The 22,802-nt window shown below is 43.5% G+C and overlaps 1 protein-coding gene across 3 annotated transcripts in view; it reads right to left on the bottom strand.

Moving 5' to 3' along the window:
* The window catches only part of LRRFIP2 (LRR binding FLII interacting protein 2), a 137,861-nt gene that overhangs the window by 50,236 nt on the left and 64,823 nt on the right, over positions 1-22,802 (bottom strand). The window contains exons 9-12 of one of the 3 annotated variants that reach the window (XM_077811068.1): positions 13,858-13,905; positions 13,725-13,769; positions 9,913-9,960; positions 9,768-9,821 (exon numbers count right to left, since the gene is read on the bottom strand). The exons of the other annotated variants lie outside the window; for them this stretch is intronic. Coding sequence (XP_077667194.1) covers positions 9,768-9,821; positions 9,913-9,960; positions 13,725-13,769; positions 13,858-13,905 — 195 coding nt within the window. The remainder of the gene's footprint in view (positions 1-9,767; positions 9,822-9,912; positions 9,961-13,724; positions 13,770-13,857; positions 13,906-22,802) is intronic. 3 annotated transcript variants of the gene reach the window in all.

Raw genomic sequence — 22,802 nt, 5'->3', positions numbered from 1 at the left:
GACATGGACAGTTCCTGCTGCTTGAGATGGAGAAGGTAGTCCAGTATGAGTGATATAAAGGTGAGCGTCGGGGATAAATGATGCTGTGCCGACCAGATTGAGAATCTCTTCCACTTGGCAAAGTAGGTAGCCCTGATGGAGGGTTTCCTACTGCCATGGAGGACTTGTCTAACGAGGTCCAAACAGAAGAGCTCCAGGGGGTTCAGCCATGGAGCTTCCATGCCATGAGGTGTAACGACTCGAGGTTCGGGTGCTGGAGACAGCAGTGATCCCGAGATATTAAGTCTGGGAGGAGTGGCAAGGTGACTGGGGCTTCCACAGACATTTCCACAAGAGATGTGTACCATTGTTGGTGGGGCCAGGCTGGTGCTGTCAATATACTGAAGCCTCTTCCCTTCGTATCTTGAGAAGCACCTTGTGAATGAGACGAATGGGTGAGAACGCGTAGAGGAGATGGCCTCTCCATAGGAGGATGAACGCATCAACGATGGAGGCTGGGCTGTGATTCAAGAAGGAGCAACTGTTGGAACTTCCTGTTGCATCGCGTGGCAAACATATACATCTAGGGAAAACCCCACCGTTGAAAGATGGAGTTGGCGACATCCAGGCATAGGGACCACTTGTGGCCATGAAATAACCTGCTGAGACCGTCTGCCAACTTGTTCTGTACTCTCAGGAGGTATGATGCTTTCAGGTGTATCAAATGAGCTACACAGAAGTCCCACAGCATGAGGGCTTCCTGGCACAGTGGAGAAGAGTATACACCCTCCTGTTTGTTGACATAGAACATCGCCGTGGTGTTGTCTGGCATAACTGATACACATCTCCCTGTCACGTGGTCTCGGAAAGTCTGGCATGCCAGGCGCACCGCTCTCAGCTCTCTGACATTGATGTGGAGAGCGAGTTCCACCTAAAACCAGAGGCCTTGTGTCCTGAGGTCTCCTAGATGTACTCCCCAGCCCAAGGCTGATGCGTCCATCACTAGCAAGTGGGATGTCTGAGGACCGGTGAAGGGGACCCCTGTACACACTACCTGCTGGTCCAGCTACCACTGGAGGGAGTCGAGGACTGGGTGAGGCAGAGTCACGACCCTGTCCAAACTGTCCCGAGTCGGCAAATAAACTGAGGCTCGCCATGATTGGAGAGGACGGAGTCTGAGCGTGGTGTGCTGCACCACATAAGTACAAGAGGCCATCCTGTCCTAGAAGTTTCAGGCAATTCCTTGCTGTGATGGTAAGAAACTGCCTGAGACTTTGAATGATGTCACCCAGGGCCAGAAACCTCGCTTCTGGGAGGTGTGCCCTGGCCTGTGCAGAGTCTAGTACCTCCCCTATGAACTCTATCCGCTATACAGGAGACAGAGTCGATTTCCCCATGTTCAGGAGAAGGCCCAGTTAGTTGAACGTCGTTCTTATGAAGTTGACTTGTGCCTCTACTTGAGCCCTGGACCAGCCCTTGATCAGCCAGTTGTCAAGGTAAGGAAACACTTGTACCTGGCGCCTACATAGGAATGCAGCCACGACTGCCATACACTTGGTAAACACATGAGGCACTGCTGATAGGCCAAACGGGAGGACTGAACCGGTAGTGTTTGTTGCTCACCTTCTGGACCTCGTATGGCAGACCTGAGACCTGGAGACAGGAGCCCCTTCTCATGGCAACCCTGGTAGCCATCACCCGAGTGACTGCATCAGCCCCATACAGAGTGGCCTAGAGTGAAACTCGAGAAATGAGCTTGTCCTCCTCAACCAGGGCCAAGAATTCGGCATGGGAGTCCTGCGGCAGCAGCTCTACGAACTTTGCCATTGCCCCGCATGTATTGTAGCAGTAGCTACTGACAATGGCCTGCTGATTAGAAATGCGGAGCTGCAAGCCACCAGTGGAGTAGACTTTTTTCCCAAAACGGCTGAGTCGTTTCACCTCCCAATTCTTTGGGGAGGGAACTTGGTAGCCCTGGCATTCACATTGGTTAGCAGCGTCCATGACCAGGCAATCTGGTGAAGGATGGGTATACAAGTGCTCGTAGCCCCTGGATGGCACAAAATAGCGTCTTTCATTGCGCTTAGCCATAGGGGGCAATGAAGCTGGGGTCTGCCACAAGGTTTTTATGGTGTCAGCAATTGTCTTTATGAAGGATAGGGCAATACGTGTCGGTCTGGAGGAGATGAGGATATCCACCATTGGATCTGCGTCCTTCACTACCTCCTCTGCCTGAATGCCCAGGCTCAGGGTATCCCTCTTCAGCAATTGCTGTAGGACCCTGTTGTCCTGCAGGGCTGGGGCTCCCGAAGTGCCTGCCAGCGCTTCATCTGAAGAGGGAAAGGAAGAGACCCCCACAAGGAGTGGCTGCTCTCTTCCCTCCACGCCCAAGGGGTCCCATGGCACTTGGGGATCCTGGACTGGAGCAAAAACAAACTGTACAGAGCCCCTCAGTGCTGGAGCTGTATACGTCAGTGCTGAGGCTGTCGGTGCCGAAGTTGTCAAAGCCAGAACCGATGGTGTCGGGGCTGTCGGTGCCGAGGTCGTCAGCGCTGATACCAGTGGGGCTGCTGAAGAGGTTGGGATGGTGGCATCAAGGAGTGATGGAACTACCCCCGACCCTATCGATGCTGACTGTGCCGGAGGGAGTACGAAAGTGGCCGAGGCACTACCATACCTTTGGCTTTGGTGAAAGGCACAGGGACGCCGAAAGGGCCACTGTGCCAAGGGCTGCCACTGCACGGGCCATGATGCTGGCTAAGGGTGCCGGTCTCGTGATGACCTGGACCATCTACTTCTGCTCCTGTGAGATCGATAGGAGTCCAACTCTGACTCCGAGGTCTCTGAAAAGGAGGACCATGGAAGAGTGGTATTTTAAGGCACAGAGGGTCCACACCAAGGGCTCGGGACCAACAAGGCTGCTGACCCTGTTCTGGCGCCGGGGAGCGGTGCACCAGAACTGGAGACCACTGGGACATCATTGCAGGTTTTCCCCTTGGCAGTGCCAGGGGAGCAACCGGTGCTGGTGACCTATCTCGTCTCGGCGGGAAGAATGGTGCCATGAGCTGGAGCAGGTCCCAAGCTGCCTCAAACACCTCCGGGGTCAACGGGAGATGTCATTGTCAGCTCAGCCTTGGCAAGCAAGAAGGGCTCCACCTAATGAAGAGAGGGAAGAGCATCCTCACAAGCAGGCTGGCTAACCTAGTGAGGAGGGCTTTAAACTAGGTTCACCGGGGGAAGGAGACCAAAGCCCTGAGGTAAGCAGGTAAGTGGGATACTGGGAGGAAGCACGAGCAGGAGAGCGCGAGAGGGGAGGGCTCCTGCCTCATACATAGAAAGAGGGACGATCAGCGAGTTATCTCAAGTGCCTATACACAAGTGCAAAAAGCCTGGGAAACAAGCAGGGAGAACTGGAAGTCCTGGCACAGTCAAGGATTATGATGTGATTGGAATAACAGAGACTTGGTGGGATAAGTCACATGACTGGAGTACTGTCATGGATGGATATAAACTGTTCAGGAAGGACAGGCAGGACAGAAAAGGTTGGGGAGTTGCATTGTATGTTAGACAGCAGTATGACTGCTCAGAGCTCCAATATGAAACTGTAGAAAAACCAGAGAGTCTCTAGATTAAGTTTAGAAGTTTGAGCAACAAGGGTGATCTCATGGTGGGAGTCTGCTATAGACCACCGAACCAGGGGGATGAGGTGGACGAGGCTTTCTTCCGGCAACTAACCGAAGTTACAAGATTGCAGGCCCTGGTTCTCATGGGAGACTTCAATCACCCTGATATCTGCTGGGAGAGCAATACAGCGGTGCACAGACAATCCAGGAAGTTTTTGGAAACTGTAGGGGAAAATTTCCTGGTGCAAATGCTGGAGGAACCAACTAGGGACAGAGCTCTTCTTGATCTGCTGATCACAAACTGGGAAGAATTAGTAGGGGAAGCAAAAGTGGATGGGAACCCGGGAGGCAGTGACCATGAAATGGTCACATTCAAGAACCTGACAAAAGGAAGAAAGGAGAGCAGCAGAATACGGACCCTGGACTTCAGAAAAACAGACTTTGACTCCCTCAGGGAACTGATGGGCAGGATCCCCTGGGAGAATAACATGAGGAGGAAAGGAGTCCAGGAGAGCTGGCTGTATTTTAAAGAATCCTTATTGAGGTTACAGAGACAAACCATCCCGATGTGTAGAAAGAATAGTAAATATGGCAGGCGAAATCCTTAACAGTGAAATCCTTGCTGATTTTAAACACAAAAAAGAAGCTTACAAGTGGAAGATTGGATAAGTGACCAGGGATGAGTATAAAAATATTGCTCAGGCATGCAGGAGTGAAATCAGGAAGGCCAAATCACACCTGGAGTTGCAGCTACCAAGAGATGTTAAGAGCAACAAGAAGAAAGGCAAGGAAAGTGTGGGCCCCTTACTAAATGAGGGAAGCAACCTAGTGACAGAGGATGTGGAAAAAGCTAATGTACTCAATGCTTTTTTTGCCTCTGTCTTCACGAACAAGGTCAGCTCCCAGACTACTGCACTAGGCAACACAGCATGGGGAGGAGGTGACCAGCCCTCTGTGGAGAAAGAAGTGGTTTGAGACTATTTAGAAAAGCTGGACGAGCACAAGTCCATGGGGCCGGATGCGCTGCATCCAAGAGTGCTAAAGAAGTTGGCGGACGCGATTGCAGAGCCATTGGCCATTATCTTTGAAAACTCATGGTGATCGGGGGAGGTCCCAAATGACTGGAAAAAGGCTAATTTAGTGCCCATCTTTAAAAAAGGGGATTTTTTTTAAAAAGGAGAAGGAAGATTTGGGGAACTACAGGCCAGTCAGCCTCACCTCAGTCCCTGGAAAAATCATGGAGCAGGTCCTCAAAGAATCAATTCTGAAGCACTTAGAGGAAAATGATCAGGAACAGTCAGCATGGATTCACCAAGGGCAAGTCATGCCTGACTAATCTAATTGCCTTCTATGACGAGATAACTGGTTCTGTGGATGACGGGGAAAAGCAGTGGACGTGTTATTCCTTGACTTTAGCAAAGCTTTTGACAGTCTCCCACAATATTCTTGCAAGCAAGTTAAAGTAGTATGGGCTGGATGAATGGACTATAAGGTGGACAGAAAGCTGGCTAGATTGTCGGGCTCAAGGGGTAGTGATCAATGGCTCCATATCTAGTTGGCAGCCGGTATCAAGTGCAGCGCCCTAAGGATCGGTCCTCAGGCCGGTTTTGTTCAATATCTTCATTAATGATCTGGAGGATGGTGTGGATTGCACCCTCAGCAAGTTTGCAGATGACATTGAACTGGGAGGAGAGGTAGATACGCTGGAGGGTAGGGATAGGATACAGAGGGACCTAGACAAATTGGAGGATTGGGCCAAAAGAAATCCTATGAGGTTCAACAAAGACAAGTGCAGAGTCCTGCACTTAGGACGGAAGAATCCCATGCACCGCTACAGACTAGGGACCGAATGGCTATGTAGCAGTTCTGCAGAAAAGGACCGAGGGGTTACGGTGGACGAGAAGCTGGATATGAGTCAACAGTGTGCCCTTGTTGCCAAGAGGGCCAATGGTATTTTGGGATGTATTAAGTAGGGGCATTGCCAGCAGATCGAGGGACATGATCATTCCCCTCTATTCGACATTGGTGAGGCCTCCTCTGGAGTACTGTGTCCAGTTTTGGGCCCCACACTACAAGAAGGATGTGGAAAAATTGGAATGAGTCCAGCAGAGGGCAACAAAAATGATTAGGGGACTGGAACACATGACTTATGAGGAGAGGCTGAGGGAACTGGGATTGTTAAGTCTGTGGAAGAGAAGAATGAGGTGGGATTTGATAGGTGCTTTCAACTACCTGAAAGGGGGTTCCAAAGAGGATGGATCTCGACTGTTCTCAGTGGTAGCAGATGACAGAACGAGGAGTATTGGTCTCAAGTTGTAGTGGGGGAGGTTTAGGTTGGATATTAGGAAAAGCTTTTTCACTAGGAGGGTGGTGAAACACTGGAATGCATTCCCTAGGAAGGTGGTGGAATCTCCTTCCTTTGAGGTTTTTAAGGTCAGGCTTGACAAAGCCCTGGCTGGGATGATTTAGTTGGGGATTGGTCCTGCTTTGAGCAGGGGGTTGGATTAGATGACCTCCTGAGGTCCCTTCCAACCCTGATATTCTATGATTCTATGGTCCGGACTTGCCCGCCCCTCCACGGGGGCAGGAGTTGACGTGACCATCTCTGGCAGTGGGGCCGAAGTAGTGTGACCTGACTTGAGTCTCACAATGGCCGGCACCTTGGGTCTAGTTGTGGGGAAGGGGAAAAACAACCCCTCTCTGGCCTCCTCTTCTTCTGCGGCATCGGCAATTGAGACCTGTGCCTGTCTGTGGTATGTGAGCCACAAGTGGAGCCATGACGGTGCCAAGACTCCTTGTCTTTACTTGGCACCGATCTCTGTACTGATACAGTGCGGCGGCACTGCGTATTGAGGAGAAGGTACTCGGTACCAGGTCGGTTGGACTGGGGCTGGAGTGCCGCTTCCATTAGTATGATCTTCAGGCGCTGATCTCTGTCTTTCAGTGTCCTGGGGAGAACCCCCCCGTGCAGATCCTACAGCTATCCTTCTGATGGCTCTCCCATAGACACTTCAAACATGAAGTGTGAGGATCGTTGCTGGGCATACACTTGCTGCAGACTTCACAGGCTTTGAAGCCAGGAGACCACAGCATGCCCTAGTGCCGGGACAGCGCTGGAGGGGAAACCCCTCCAAAGAAAACTTAAGAGCTAAGTAAAGTACCTACTAACTACTTAAACACTAATTACAAAAACTAATGAATAACTATATACAGACTGGCACCTTAGAGAATTGGTTAGTCTCTAAGGTGCCACAAGTACTCCTTTTCTTTTTGCGAATACAGATTAACACGGCTGTTACTCTGAAACCTATATACAGATTGCCAAATGCGCTTGTCATGACAAGAGCAAGGGGAAGTTCCAGCTAACTGTCACTGGCGGTAAGAAGGAACTGAGGAGGTGGTGTGTGGGCAGGGCGCTATATTTAGCACCTTGATGGTGCCACTCCAGGGGGCGCTGGGACCGACCCGATGGATACTGTTAGGGGAAAAATCTTCTGGCTGCTGGGCAGGCATGCACATGTGCACACACCTGACTGCAACTGACATGAACAAGCCTTCGAAGAGGAAATTAGATTTGTAACCATTAAATTCTAAAGGACAGCAAAATCTGAAAATAAGAAAATGGAAGTTTCATACTGGCTTGAAAAGTGAAAGACTTGTAGGTAGGCAAATAAAACTGCAAAACATAAAACTGGTTTTTGAAAAGGAGTACAATTAAGTCAAAAGGCTGGACTATTAGATATGTACTCTACATTCACCTACCAGATAATTCTCAAAAAGAACAAAATCAATGGATGCAAAAAAATCACTTTTATGGATTTAATAAACACATTATTCTCCCAACAACCTCAAACAAAATGGGTACAGTACATGAAGCGGACAATGAAAGCTAAAGTCTAATCCAATCTTTATGGTGACCTGCAAGAAAAAAAAAATTCAGCTTACTGCCTTTTTTTTGCTTCTCTGTGATGTATAAACAGGGTCCAAATTTTTTCTGTTTTCCTTATTTTAAAATTAGAAATGTAGGTGTTGTCTACCCTGGAAGTGCCAATGATGACTGGTAAGAGCATCACACAAACATGCTGAAAACAGCAGCAGGTCCTCCAACAAAATCAGAGAAGATGTCAGACTTGAAATTAAATATTTCTAACTTTAAAAGTAATCAGAAAAAACACTTTTTAAAAAGCCAAAACAAACCTACTCGACTTTTGGCTTTATATATTGTAGAACAACACAAGGATATAAATCCTTTTCTGTCTCCCAAATCCTTTGCATGTCACTTTTGACTTTCACCATGAGAGTTGTTTTGCCAGGAATTGGAAGTCTTGCTAGCCAGAGACATACTTGTGGGGTTTTTTGGTTGTTGCGGTTGTTGTAAGTGGACAATTTTGGGGGGTGCATGGGCAAATAAAATAGAACAGACTAACACTTAGAAAAACTCTCCAAGAAAATCAAATTGATAGGCACCCAGTCTGTATGCCATAAACATTAACCAAATTCTGCTTTTGGTTTTGCTCTTGAAAGTCCACTGAGCAGAATTTTGCACAATTGTTCTAAGAATTCAACATGCCTTAGGTAACTTATTTTTATAAAAGTTTATCACAACGTAAAAAGAAAAGGAGTACTTGTGGCACCTTAGAGACTAACCAATTTATTTGAGCATAAGCTTTCGTGAGCTACAGCTCACTTCATCGGAGCTTATGGTCAAATAAATTGGTTAGTCTCTAAGGTGCCACAAGTACTCCTTTTCTTTTTGCAAATACAGACTAACACGGCTGTTACTCTGAAACCTATCACAATGTAGTAAACTTGAAATTAAAATATAGATTTACTTGATCTATATTTTCCAGCCTTCTAGACACTATTGAAGATGGTTTTTATTTCAAACAAATTCTGTCTCCTCCTAATCCCATCTTTTCTCTAGCTAGAAACTACAGTGAAACTTCAATCCTCCATAGAGAAGGCTGACACTAAAACAAGTGTCATGTCATCAGTTTCAGAACTACATCTTCACTGCTGGACCAAAAAGATACATAATACAAAGCTGCAAAGTCTCACTTAATGATAAAAAGGCAACAATATTTCTTACATATTTTAATCCAACAACCATTTGTCTGGTTATTTATATGGCCCTCACCCCCCACAATATCTGAGTACCTACCAAAGAAACAAAGAACACGATTCTCTCCACCCTTCCCCTTGGTTCTACTTCCTTTAGTAGTACTTTTTCCAGTGGCTCTGTTTTAAACCTGATTTAATCTGAAGCTCTTCTCCAACCCCCAATTATGGAAGAAATCCTTAGTGTTAAATATTAGATGTAATTTTTGTAAAGGCCAAGGGATTTGTTTATATTAACAACTGTGATCTACAAAAGGCAACAGATAATACACACTGTACCTTCCTGCACCAAGCCCAATCTCATTCCAATCTGTACTAAATTATGTCAGATTATGTTCTGGCACATCAAGCTGTAACATATCAAATACACCACTGAAAGTCGTAATGGTTCATAGAGAAATATTTATGTTCTCACTGGAAATAAACTCTTCCATTTTTCCTCTGAGAAGACAGCTACCAGTTTACCTGCAACTGTCAGGTGTCACCAGCCTATTTCCTTTCTGATGCATAGGAACTCTCTCTCAATCTCTAATATGGGTAAACCGGAGAATTGAGATACTTACTTCATACAATATGCAGGCACCAAGCCACGCCACACTTCTCTTCCTTATGAAACGTCCCTTTCAATACAAATGGTAATGACGCCGTCACTGCCCTGCTCCAGCTAGTATACTAATGTTTATATTTGGCAACACTGTCTTCATGCTTCTAGCTGAACTTTTTGAAGTAACACCTGGTAACAGTGACGGAGTTCTCTATATGTACTCTTTTTCAAGATTTAAAAAAAAAAAAAAGTGTCATCCATTTTCAACTTTAAACCTTTTTTTAAAAAGGAAAACCTTGTACAGCAACTTCTACAGTTGAACTGTTTGATAAAATGTTCTCGTTTTTGTTAATTTTCTTACAGCTGATTTAATTTTTCTGAAGCAGAACAAAAATCTATAGTTCATGTATTTATCACTAGAGTGACTTACAGTGCAAATGCTCACGATGATTATTGTGAATTAGTCAAGAAAAAAATACCACAAAATCATGCAAAGGGCTCACCACAGGACTACTTCGAGCTGAACTTGCTCTCGAAGAATAACTGTATTCAGATGGCTATAGACAAAAGTTATGAGGAAGAAAGATTTTATAATTTTTAATCTTTACATTAGTAAACGTTTTCAGAAAATAAGCTAATTAGACTTACAGTGTGAGAGTTATAGGAGCTATATAATCCATTACCACACAATGATGCCTGGGAAACAAAGGGAATGGATCATTGTTTATAACTAGTGTCAAAATAATTAAAATGTGACAACTTCAAGTCATGCAAGATAATAATTCTACTACTGTGCAATCAAACTTCACCCTTATGATATTCAGTTTCCATGCATTTTCCACCAAAGGCTGTACTTTTTGAAAGGGGGTAGGGCCAAACTTATATTTCCTTTTTGTCACCACTTCCTCCCGTCATACAGGGAATTCTCTAAGAGGAAATCAGACTATTCTGTTAAAAGGGTCAGATTTTTTAAAAAAAAACAAAACTATTTTTAAATAGTATTTTAAACCTTAACTATGTTTAACCAAAAGATTAACATTTAAATTACACTTTACATTTTCAGTTTTATTTATGCTGTTTATCTTTTTGAATTTCACTCAGCTTGAACAAAAACTAGATGAGCGTTTCAGTGAAGATGCTACCTATGCCTACAAGAAGGCTTTTCCCATTGGCGTAGATAATCCACCTCCACAAGAAGCGGCAGCTATGTTGACAAAAGAAGCCCTCCCGCAGTAATGACAACTTCAAGAGATCAAAAATCATGAGCCAGACGCCCAAAAATCACGAGATTTTTAAAGATGATTACATCGTGTTTCTTAGGTCAGTCTCTTGATTTTTGAACTCCTCCTGCCCATCCCCAGAGTGTGTGCATGTTACAATTAGTATTGCTCACTACATATACTAGAGAAGCTGATTTTGGCCCTTGCTGCAGGGGCTCTCACCCCCACATCTGCCCATCTCCTGCCCAGCAATTAATCCTGTCCTCTAGTCACTCATCAGTTCTGTCTCCCCTCAACCTCCCCTCAATTCAGCTCCCCATCAGTTCAGTTCCCTCACCCCCAGCACCACCATCCCATCAGTTCAGGCACTGACCCCATCAATCCCCACTGCCATCAGTTCAGCACTCACCCCATCTGCTCAGAACCCACAATCAATAAAAAAAACCCCGCCTTTTCCCCCCCCCACAATGTCAGCATGCAGGCCATAGCTCCAGCCACTACAGCGATTTCTAACTAAAAGTAATCCTGACTCATGATCTGTGGATAGAATTCGCAAATGTCAGGATTTTTTTTTCTTAGAAATCATGACTCTCATGATTAATTCACGAGAATTTTGTGTCTGCTCCCGTAAAGAGCGCTGTCTGGATGGGGGGTTAGGTCGATATAACTATGTTGTTCAGGGTACTACATCACTCAGATGTAGTTATATTGACCTGTCCCCCTGTGCAGACCATGCTACGTCAATGGGAGGGCTTCTCCTGTCAACATAGCCACCACTCATGGAGGTGAAATACCTGAGGATTTTTCACACCCTTGAACGGTGTAGTTATATTGATGTAAATTTATAGGGTAGACCCAGCCTAAGTGCCCATGTAGGCAGAACTAGGCCTGATGAAAGAATTCTTCCATTGATTTAGCTACTGCCTCTCAGGGAGGTGGTTTATCTACAGTGCCAGGAGAACCCCTCCTCTCGCTGCAGTGAATGTCTACACTGAAGCACTGCTGCAGCAATTTAAGTACAGACAAAGCTGGGGTGGGAGGGGGGGCTCAGTATGTCGTCAACCAATTAATAATAATGCAGAGCTAAGATTCTTTAATATCATATTGATATTCAGGGTTTAATACTTACCCCTAAAAGAACTCAGCATGTGAGTTATTACCAAAATATAGAAAATTATTTAAAGGGAAACTATCAAAGTTGAGAGTCTTCAAATATTAATTGAATCCACCCAAAAATGTGTCAGGCTTACCTTACAAAAAAAAGCAAATAAAACTTAACATAAATCAATACATACACACATACCACCTAACCAAACATGCCAAACCCATGCAGGGGAGGAGGGAGAAAGAAATTGGGCTTGTTTTTGGCTTAATTGGCTTGTGAGAGTTGCTTGTTGGCTAGTTTTTGGCTTGTAGCTTGCTGCTTGTTTGGCTTACAGCTTGTTGTAACTTGTTGCTTCTTTTTTTTGATCGGCTCCCAGCAAGCAGGGGCAAGGAGGGCAGAGAGTGAGGGGTGCACAGTGGGCCCACCACACTCCCAGACTGCATGCACAGTGGGCCCACCACACTCCCAGACTGCACGCTAGTCAGTCACACAGAGTGTTGGGGTTCTTAGGGATTGGCTTGTTTTAGCCTTGTTTTGAAATGGGATTAGCTTGATTTTTGGCTTATTGTGAAAGTTGGCATGCTTATTTACCACATGAAAGTTGGCAACCGTGCGCCTAACTCTCTAAACAACTTTTACAGGATTCTGATCCTCAGATGATCTGCGAGGTTGTATCACAAAAGGAAAATTTCAGAGTTCTGGTCATATACTGCTTACATTGTGCTGAAGAGGAGCTTTTCTCTTAAGATGTGTGCTGACATTTAAAAGAGCTTGATAGTACAGGAGACAAAGTTTTAAAGCAAACTAATTTTTAGGTTGTGTGGTAGTAACAAGGGAAACAGTGAAGGAAGAGTGACTTTCATATTTGGGACTTGTCATCTTTTATTGTGTGCCATTAAGTCATTAAAATGACTGAAGAAAAAATAATTTGATGCACAGCAATTTTGTTTTCCTTTATCTTAAAATTATGTCTTTGGAATTTCATAGTGTTTTGCAAGCTAATAATTAGTCTATATTATCAATTATTAATATTTTGGCCAGAGGAGGAATGGGGAGAAAGATTAAGGTGACGTTTAAAAGTGACTCATTTTGTTCTGAACTCAATGGTATAATAATCTGATTAAATGTACACCAGCTGCATTAACACACAGTCAAATCATCATGTTAGTATTTTTTGCAAGGTGATGGCTGGAAGAGGTAAATGTGCATCCAAAATCAGGACAAGATCTCATGTATCATAAGCAGAGCAAGTGGCTTAGGGAACAAATTAAAGACTTTTAGTTATTCTTTTTATTGTCCCAAATTCTCAAAGAAGCTTATGGCCCGCTTGTCCTAGGTGTTGTATAAATAATTGAAAAGCCAAATAAAAAAGTTACCACAAGGTAGAGCAGTTTCAAGTTGTCTCACCAATGTAACATTACTTAGACACTTTTTTGGTGTGTGTTATTTAAAGGTGGCCAGCAAAGGAAACAAAATTAGAGGCCTGAGGGGGTTTTCTTAAAGTAAAAAAAAAGAAAAAAACAAACAAAAAAACAAACAAAAAACCCCACAGGGGTTGTGTGTCACTTTTAAAACTGGAATTTCATTCTTTGTATAGGCAAGAAGATGAAAAAAAATCACTAGAGAACTAAGGAAATGTGATATCAAAAGAGCAAAAACAAAGTTAACCTACTGGAAAAAAAAAGATCATCAGGGTTTAAATTTTCTTTTTTTACCAATATCTTAACTGCAATAACTAATTAACATTTTGGATAAAGAAAGCTTTTGTTAAAAAAGCAACAGCATTGCTCCTTAAATTAAGAGGGTAGAGTTGGCAATTAACATCCCTAACACTCCCTAACAAAACCAGAACAGATGACATTTGATATCCCTGATATTTCTAAAGTAAAAAACAAGTAGAAAAAAGCATCCTGCATTCTACCCTCTCTTTATAAAGAACTGAGCCACAATTTTAAAAAATCCTGTGGAAGTCACCTTTCAGAACATCTTCTATATTCCTGTACATTTCACATTATCTGAGTCATGCAAGCTTTAGCTTTATTTTAAAATGCAGCAGGAATGCATATGCAGTACTCTCAAACCACAGACATTTGAATGCAGGTTTAGGGCAACCATGCAAATGGACTCATACGAACCAAACTAGCACTTCTTATCAAACCCGTGTTTACGCTAGGAGACACCTATAAAGAAAAGAGTAATTATTTAAAGAAACAAAAAACTATTAAGATATCAAAAGTTAGCCAAAAAGCTTTTTCACACCGTACTAACCCTATAGGTCTTAGTAGTTGCTGAAGGATCACTGTAGAGAGAAGAGGACTGTGAGGGGGGAAAAAAAAAATTTTTGGCTGCAGTACAAAGGAAGGTTTAAATCCATTGTTTTATATTTGCAATGAAGCTCTCGGAATTTAATGAAACACATAAAACTTAGATCTAGTATGATAACATACTTTAAAGGAACCATACATCTTGAAGAACAGAAGTCTATAATATGCTAATTAAAAAGAGTTAGTATTTTTATGGTAAAAACGTGGCATGAAAAAAGCATGAAACATAGGACTCGATGGCTCGGTCATGCAATTTCTCTCCTTGGTTACAAATATAAATCTAACCAAAGTCTACAATAGACAGAAATTGTTACCCTCTGATGACGAGAAGTTTATTATTTGCACTATGATAGCACTTACAGTCCCCCATCGTTGACCTGGGCCCTAACATACTATGCTCTGTACAGTGCATAAAAGTTAAAGTGTCAAAAGTTTCTGGTTTCAGAGTTCTGCTACTAAAGAAAAGACAGCTACCGTATAGTAGCTGTTTGAGATGTGGGTGCAGACACTTATTCCACTCAGGTGTGTGCACACCCAGTGCACAAAAGCTAAAGAACTCATCCTAGCAGTACCCGTAGGGATGGTACTCATGGTCTCTGGTCCCTAAACCCCTCTCCTGGTTATTTAAAGGGCAGTGTCACCCCAATCCCACTCAGTTCCTTCGCATCAAACATCAAGAGATGAGACTCTTATGCAGAAGGCACCATGGGTGAGTCGTGGAATACACATCTGTACCCATCTCTCAAACAGTTATCGTCCAGGTAGGTAACCATTTTTTCATCGTTGATTGGTTCAGTCGTGTATTCCACTCAGGTGATTCACAAGCTGTATCAGTGGGAAGTAGGCTCAAAATCTACTTAAAGAACAACTGCAGAACTGCCTTCCCAAAGTTTGCATCTGATGTAGATGCAACCATAATAGCATAGCATTTGGTAAAATTATATACACAGGAGACTAGGTGCAAATGTCCAATATCAAAACATCATTGATAAATGCGATTGATGTCACTTGAGCTCTCGTTGAATGAGCTCATAGTCTTTGTGAAGGTGTTGCCTGAACTACTCATTATGCTGTCATAATACAGGAAGTTATCTGGAAATAGTCTGTGTGGTGACCACGTGATCCTTCATCCTGTCTGCATAGGAAACAGAAAGAAGTTGAACTACTAAATGGTTTAGTCCTCGCCAAATAAAAAGACACACATCATTTCACATCCAACAAATGAAGGTGCTGCTCTTCTGTGCTTGAATGTGGCTTAGGAAAGAATACAGTAAGCATATTATTTGGTTAATGTGAAACCACTTTATACAAAATTTTAGAATGCAGCCCTCGAGCTAGTCTTTGAAAAACTGAGTAAATGGTGGGTCTGCCATTAAAGCCTGCAGCTCACTTACTCTTCCTGCAGATGTGAAAACATGACAGGTGCAGGAGAGAGGGAGAACAAGTTGCCAGGGACTCAAACGGAGAATCCACGAGGGCAGCCAGCACAATATTAAGGTCCCACAAAGGAACTGCTTCTTTCACCGGTGGGGAAAAACACAAATGATTCCTTAGATACCTTACTACCGTGGGGTATGAGAAAATTGACTTCCTTTGGATCATAATATGGAACGTCGAGATCACTGCTAAGTAGATCCTCAATGAGCTGAGAGACAGACCGGAAGACTGAAGGTGTAACAGATATTCTGAAATGCCCTGAACGTGGGCTAGCATCAGTTGATTCCCCTAGGCCAATGACCAATCCAAAAACCGTTTCCACTTGGCCAAATAGGTAGCGCTAAAGGAGGGACTTCTACAATTGAGTAGCACTTGTTTAACAGCTTCCAAACAGCATTGTTCCTCTTCATCTAACCATGCCACGAGCTGCAGATTACTTAATGTTGGAAATCAAACTTGACCCTGGTGCAGAGTTAGTAGGTTGGGATAAAGAGGAAGAGATATGGGATGTCAAACAGGTAGACTGAGGCGGCTGGATAAACAATTTTGTCTTGGCCAACTTCAGGCAGCTTCAGTTTGAGAATAAGCCGAGATCGGGAGAAAGGAATACATCAGTGCCAATCCCCAATTCAGGTGGCAGGCACCAGTTAAGGAACCTGGACTGAGATGCACTTGAAAGAAAAACTGATAGCACTTGTTATCTCATTACAAACAGGTCAATAGCCAAGGTACCCTATTCTGCGAAGATGGTCCTCAGTGAACTGATCTTCAGAGACTAGTCACGATTCTTGGAGAAATTCCTGTTGACGTGATCGGCCAAATGATTCTGGACCCTTGGTAAAGGAGATTCCGTGTCTTCGCCTCCATATTTAAGCATCTCAGGATGAATGCCGTCCAAATAAGGTGCCTTGTTGTTTTGCCATCTTCTGCAATGCTTTTTTTACTCCTTCGATTTTTACCTCAGATAGATCTATATCTAGGACTAATGGTTTATCATGGTTAAATTCCAGTCTTGTAATTGGTTCTGGTTGGTTTAGCACTTCTCTGAAGTGTTCCACCCATCTAATTTCTTGTTCCTCCTGTGTTTTCAAAATTTCTCCTTCTTTCTCTTTCAGTGGGACACTTCTGAATTTTGATCTATATCCTGTTAACTGTTTCAGCATCATGTAGACTGTTCTTGTACTGTTTCTTTACCCTGATCCTTCAGCTTCACTAGCCTTACTTTCTACCAAATTCGCTTATCTTTTTTGCACTGCTTCTTTACTGCTTTGTCAAGGTTCCTGTAGGTTTGTTTTGTTTCGTCAGTTGCATGTTTTAGTACTAGAGCCTTTAGTTTTATTTATAATTTTTCATGCTTCTTCTGAGATCCACTGTTCTTTATTGCTTCCTCTCTTTCTACCAATTATCTCTCCAGCTGCTTCTAGCATAGCTGTTTTGAAAAGATCCCACTATATTTCCACTTTGTTTTCTTCAAGATCGTTAAGGGCCTCAAACCTATTCTTGACCTCTATGTGGTACACTTTTTGGATCCTGAAATCTTGTTTCTGTGTATTGAATAATCTGAGTCTGTTCTCTCTTTTTAAGTGTTTTAAACTTCAATTTGATGTTTGCTTTCAGCAAATAGTGATTGCTCCCTATATCTGCTCCTCTGAATACTTGTGTCTAATGATGTTTTCTACCTCTGACTAACACAGATATAGTCAATCTCATTTTGTGTACTGCCATCTGATGAAATCAGTGTCTTTTTGTGCATGTTTTATGTTGGAAGAAAGAACTGCAGATGCTAAGATTGTTTTCAGCACAAAATTCAAGAAGTTTTATGCCATTGTCTGATGTTGTTCCAGTTATATGTGGGCTGATGACTGTTTCCCAACCTCCTCTTTTGTTTCTGATCTGGGCATTAAGTAAAAAAAGAACTGCAGAAGCTGAAAAACAACAAGGCACCTGGTTTGGATGGCATTCACCCTGAGATGCTTAAATATGGAGATGAAGACGTGGAATCAGTCATCTGTTCGCTGTGCAACAAAATATGGATGGAGGCGAAAGTGCCGGAAGAATGAATCCTTAGTATCATAAGCAAGTTACCAACGAAAGGTGATCTAAAGTTACAATTGTTCAAATTGGAGGGGAGTAACACTTCTATCTGTCACAGGAAAAGTATTAGCAGCAGTCTTCTTGAACAGAATGAAAGGAAAGATGGATACCATCCTACGCAAAAAACAAACTGGATTTAGACAAGGGAAATCGTGCACAGACATCATTTTCACCCTAAGACAGTTTATTGAGAACACAATTGAATTCCAAGGCAGTCTTGCCATCAATTTTGTGGATTTTCAAAAGGCATTCAATAGTGTAAACAGAGAAACAATGTGGGAAATTGTGGAACAATATGGAATTCCAACACAATTAATTATTATGAAGGTATTCTACGCCAACTCAAAATGCTACATTAAAATGGAAAGTGGATTGAGTAAGCCATTCAACATCAAGACAGGTGTAAGGCAGGGGTGCGTCCTGTCTCCTTACTGCCTTAGTCCATCCCATGCTTTGCTGCACATTGGGCTACCCACATTTGCCATCTTTGCCTGTCAACTGCCCTTCCCTCCAAATCTTCCCATTTCATGTTGAGGTGCTTGATGTCGTTCAGAACTGTTTCTATGTTATTCGTGGTCTTCCTCTCTTTCTTCTTGAATTTTCTGGCTTCCATTCAAGGGCAGTATTTGGTGAGCGTTCTTTTTCCATTCTCAGTACATGTCCCAGCCGCTGATGTCTTCTTTTGTAGATTATTTGAGAGAGGGTGTCAGTAATTTTTGACTTCTTCCTTTGTCTTCCTATCTCTAGATGTTATTCCCAATATTCTTCTCAGACATTTGTGATGAAATGCATCCAGCTTTCGCTTATCTTTCTTGGTAAATTGCCATGTCTCACTGTTATATGTTGTGATGGCGATAACAATTGTTTTGTACGTGTTCAGTTTTGTCTTAAGGGAGATGTTTTTGAGTTGCTAGATGTTTCTGAGTCTTCCAAATGCAGCATTTGCCTTCCCGATTCTTTTTCTTATTTCCTCTAAACTAGTACCATCTTGGCTGATGGTACTTCCAAGATATGTGAAATTGTCCACCTTCTCCAGTTTCTCGTCTTCGATTTTGATTTCTGTCCCTATCATCCCCATTAACATGACTTTACATTTCTTTGCATTGTATCTCAAACTTATCTTTTCCATTACTTCTTTTACTTGTTTTGTCCATTTTTGTAATCTATTGGCATCTTCACCGATAAGAGCGATGTCGTCAGCAAAGTCTAGATCAAATAGCCCTGAATTCTTCCATTTTAGGCCATATATATCACTGTTGCATTTTTTTAATCCATAGTCTATGACTAGCATAAACAAAAAAGGAGACAGGATGCACCCCTGCCTTACACCTGTCAAGTTTGCGCCTTTGACCTCAAAAGGTCATCTTGTCCAGTCCCCTGCACTCATGGAAGTGCTGCATGAAGGAGAGCAACATTCCCACAGACACTCATTTACTGCCAAAATGTTATTGCTTCCTAACAAAGCTGGTTGGACCGTGCTTCTCCCTGCTTGTCCACATAATACACCGTGGCGTTATTGGTAACTATATGAAACAGTGTCCTTGATCTGTGACCAAAAAGTTCTGCATGCATTGTAAATGGCTCAAAACTCCAGGACGTTAATACAAAGGGAAGCTTCCTGTTCTGTGGACACTGAAGATTCAAGGTTTGTGGATAGGTGCACTCCCCTACCTAGCATGGAGGCATCAATAACTATGGTCCTGACCAGAGGAGGATGGGCAAAGGAATCACCCTCACCCATACTGATCTGATCTGTCCACCACTGTAGCAACTTGAGGATGGCAGTGGCACCTGCAGTAGGCCATCTAGATAATACTTAGTCCTACCATGAGTGCAGGGGAGTGGACAAGATGACCTCTCGAGGTCAAAGGCGCAATCTTGCGAGCTGGACCACATAAGTTCATGCCATGTTATAGCCTAGCAATCTCAGATGTACATGTATCATAGTTGAAAGATGAGAGCAGAGACACATGCATAAGTGACAAACTTCTTAAAATTGTTCATTAGGCAGAAACGCCCTCAGAGTCTAGTAGGGCCCAATTAATTTGATTTTTTGCGTTGGTATTAACGTTGACGTCTCTTTGCTCAAAATCAGATCCAGATTATCAAAGAGATGCAACGTGAACTGGACATGACAGAGGACTTGATCTCTGGACTTGCCCCCCACTAAACAATCATCCAGGTATAGAAAAACATGAATTCCTCTTTTGCTGAGATATACTGCTACAACAGTCACACATTTGGTAAATCCTCGTGGAGCCAAGGAAAAAGGGAAACAGTGTACTAATAATGCAGACTGGTTACTACAAATCTGAGAAACCTCCTGTGGCTTGGGAAAATAGCCACATGGAAGTAAGCATCCTGAAGATCAAGGGTGGCAAAACAGTTATTGTGATTCAAAGCAGGAGGAGTAGTAGCTACGATAACCATGAAAAGCTTATGCTCCAATACGTCTGTTGGTCTATAAAGTGCCACAGGACTCTTTGCTGCTTTTACAGATCCAGACTAACACAGCTACCCCTCTGATACTTGTTAACCATGAAGTATCTCATGTAGTTGATGTACTTGTTGAGATCAAGGATAGGTTGCACCCTTACCTTGGACTTGGATCAGGAAGGATCATGAATAAAATCCCTTTCCCCGATTCTGAAGGGGAACCTCCTCTTTAACCCCTGAAGCCTGGAGAGTCTGCACCTGCTGAAGGAGCAGAGACTCATGAGGGGGTCCCCAAAAGGGACAAGGTAGGAGCATGGGAAGAAGGAATGGACAGGAATTGAATGGCATAACCCAGTCCCAGAGTGCCTAAGACTCACTTGTCCACAGTTATTGACTCACAAGCCCTGTAGACATGTGATAGCCTGCCTCAAGATGGTAAAGAAGCTTGGTAACTGGATTGTAAACCTTGAAGAGTCAAATTGACGGTTTTCCTGAAACTGATTAAAGACAGGCTGAATGGTTGAAATTGAGGCAATAAGACCTTCACCTTTCTGTATAGTGGGGATAATTCAACCTAAAGAACCACTGAGGTCAATATTGCTGCTGTTGCCCTGGGAAGCAAAACCTCTTTATTGACAGAATAAAAATCCCCAAAGAATGCAATGCATCTCAAAAGTACTCAATCATCTATTGAACCTCAGAAGCTATACCAGAGTTCTGCAATCATGATGCCTTTCTCATTGTTACAGCAGAGGCCGTAACTCTAGAGGAAGCATCTGTCATGTCCAAAGCTGACTGTAGTGATGTTTTCGCCAGTAGATGGCCTTCCACCATGAAAACCTTAAAACTCCTTTCTGGAGGAGTCTGGCAACTTATCTGTACATTTTGCTATCACTTCCCAATTATAAAGTCACACTTCAATAAAAGTGCTTGCTGATTGGCAACACACATTTCTAAGGATGCAGTAGAATAAATTTTCCTCCCTAAATAGCCCAGTCTTTTACAGCCCTTGTCCTTTGGTGTTGACTTGCATCTCTCCATCTTAACCTCTCATTAGCAGCCCTTACCACAAGAAAGTTAAGTGCTGGATTCGAACAGAAACAATCATTCACAGGCATTCAGTACATTTTGCTGTGGGTGGCAACATCACTGGGGTGTTCCATAGAGTCTTGGCAGGTTCCAGGATCAGTTCATTTATTGGGAGAGCATGCATCCGATGAAGTGAGCTGTAGCTCACGAAAGCTTATGCTCAAATAAATTTGTTAGTCTTTAAGGTGCCACAAGTACTCCTTTTCTTTTTGCGGATACAGACTAACACGGCTACTACTCTGAAACAGTGACAATCTCAGTACTGATAGTGATGCTCAGTGACCATCAAGAGCAATATCAAGAAGGTGAGGGCGAGGAGGAAGAGGTCTCTGAGCCCAACCCTGAATAACTTTCTAAGTAGTCCACAGGTATTGGAGAAGCCACTCCCAGAGGGGCCTGTAAACGTCCAGACTCATCCACAGTTTGGAATGTAGGATGCATCATTACCAACAAGGATAAAGCTTTAAGGAATTATGGGGCCTCGCACTCACACTTGGTACAGGAGCAGACGTCAGTACTGAAGTTCAAGCTAACACCAGTCCCACTGGTGCAGTGTGTGCTGGAGTAGTCATTGGCACCAAAGACAGTACCCTGTGCTGACAAGCCCCTGGGTACCAAAAAGGCGGGCAACCTCAACTCTACACCCTGAATTGGAGGAGGCACAGAAGACAGTGCCGACAATAATGACAAGTCTGCGACCACCAATCCAGATGGGGCCAACAACACCAAAGGAGCCATCACAGCTGAACATTCCTGAATTAGTGGAGAGTCAGGAACAGACAGGCTAATCAAGTCCAGTGCTGCCAGATACACCACAGGAGTTGAAAGACTCAGTGCAGATACTGACCCCATCCGTACCAGACTCAATGGATGCCCCACGGATGATATCAGAGTCAATGGTATGGAGTCCACTTGCTTTTGTCTCAGTATCTGTGAGCAGCCCTGCTCTCTCACATACTGGATAAATCATGGTGCCAGTCTGCAATCCTCTTAGAAGGGGAGGAACCTCTCCTAGCTCTGGAACAGCCCCGGTCTGTTTTATGAGACTGTTCTTTAGAAATACCAGAGGGAGAACAACAGTCTCTCTTCCTCCTGGGGGAGGAATCCAAATGTGGCCAAAAACCCATGTCAGTTCAGATGCCCTTGGGCGTGGGAGCCGACATTGTGGAGGTCCCCAATGCTGAAAGCCTCAGGGCCTGCTCCAGGAGGTACTACTTCAAGCAAAAGTCTCTGGCCACATGCTTTCTCTCGAACTAACAGATGGAACAACTTTCTTTAACGTGCCCTTCCTCAAGGCACAAATGATAGAGTATGGGGGTTGCTACTGGGGACAGTTACCCCACATTACAGGGCAGTGGTTAAGCCCTGGAGAGGGCATCACAATGGGCAAAATCCTATTTATTAATAAACTAAACCTAAGGGTACTACTAAACCAAATACAAGTAATAACTACATATGGGGGGGGGGGAGGAAATCACATACAGCACTGTGAAACAAAGCGTGAGGTAAAAACCGCATTGAGCACTCTGATTCAAGCCGGAAGCAGGGCCAGATTAACTCTCCTTTGGGCACGGGGCTGTTAGATTTTGTGGGGCCACTGTATACAAGTCTTTTTCCTAATTTAAAACAAAATCACCACAATTACGGCATCGAGGCTATTAACACTATATTAAACTTGCCTTTTAATTAACATAAGGCCATTCTATGGTTATATTTCAGTCTTAAAACATGTACAATATAGCTAGGTTAATTCAAAATAGCCTACTTCTTACCTTAGAACAGCTGTTATATTAGTTTCTTTCTAGGAGGGAGTTTGCGTGCAGGAGAGGGCTC

The sequence above is a fragment of the Eretmochelys imbricata genome, chromosome 2, assembly GCF_965152235.1.
Source record: "Eretmochelys imbricata isolate rEreImb1 chromosome 2, rEreImb1.hap1, whole genome shotgun sequence".
Classification (NCBI taxonomy): Eukaryota; Metazoa; Chordata; order Testudines; family Cheloniidae; genus Eretmochelys; species Eretmochelys imbricata.
Note: the sequence above shows the minus strand (reverse complement) of the source record. Positions and strands in the feature narration are given on the sequence as shown.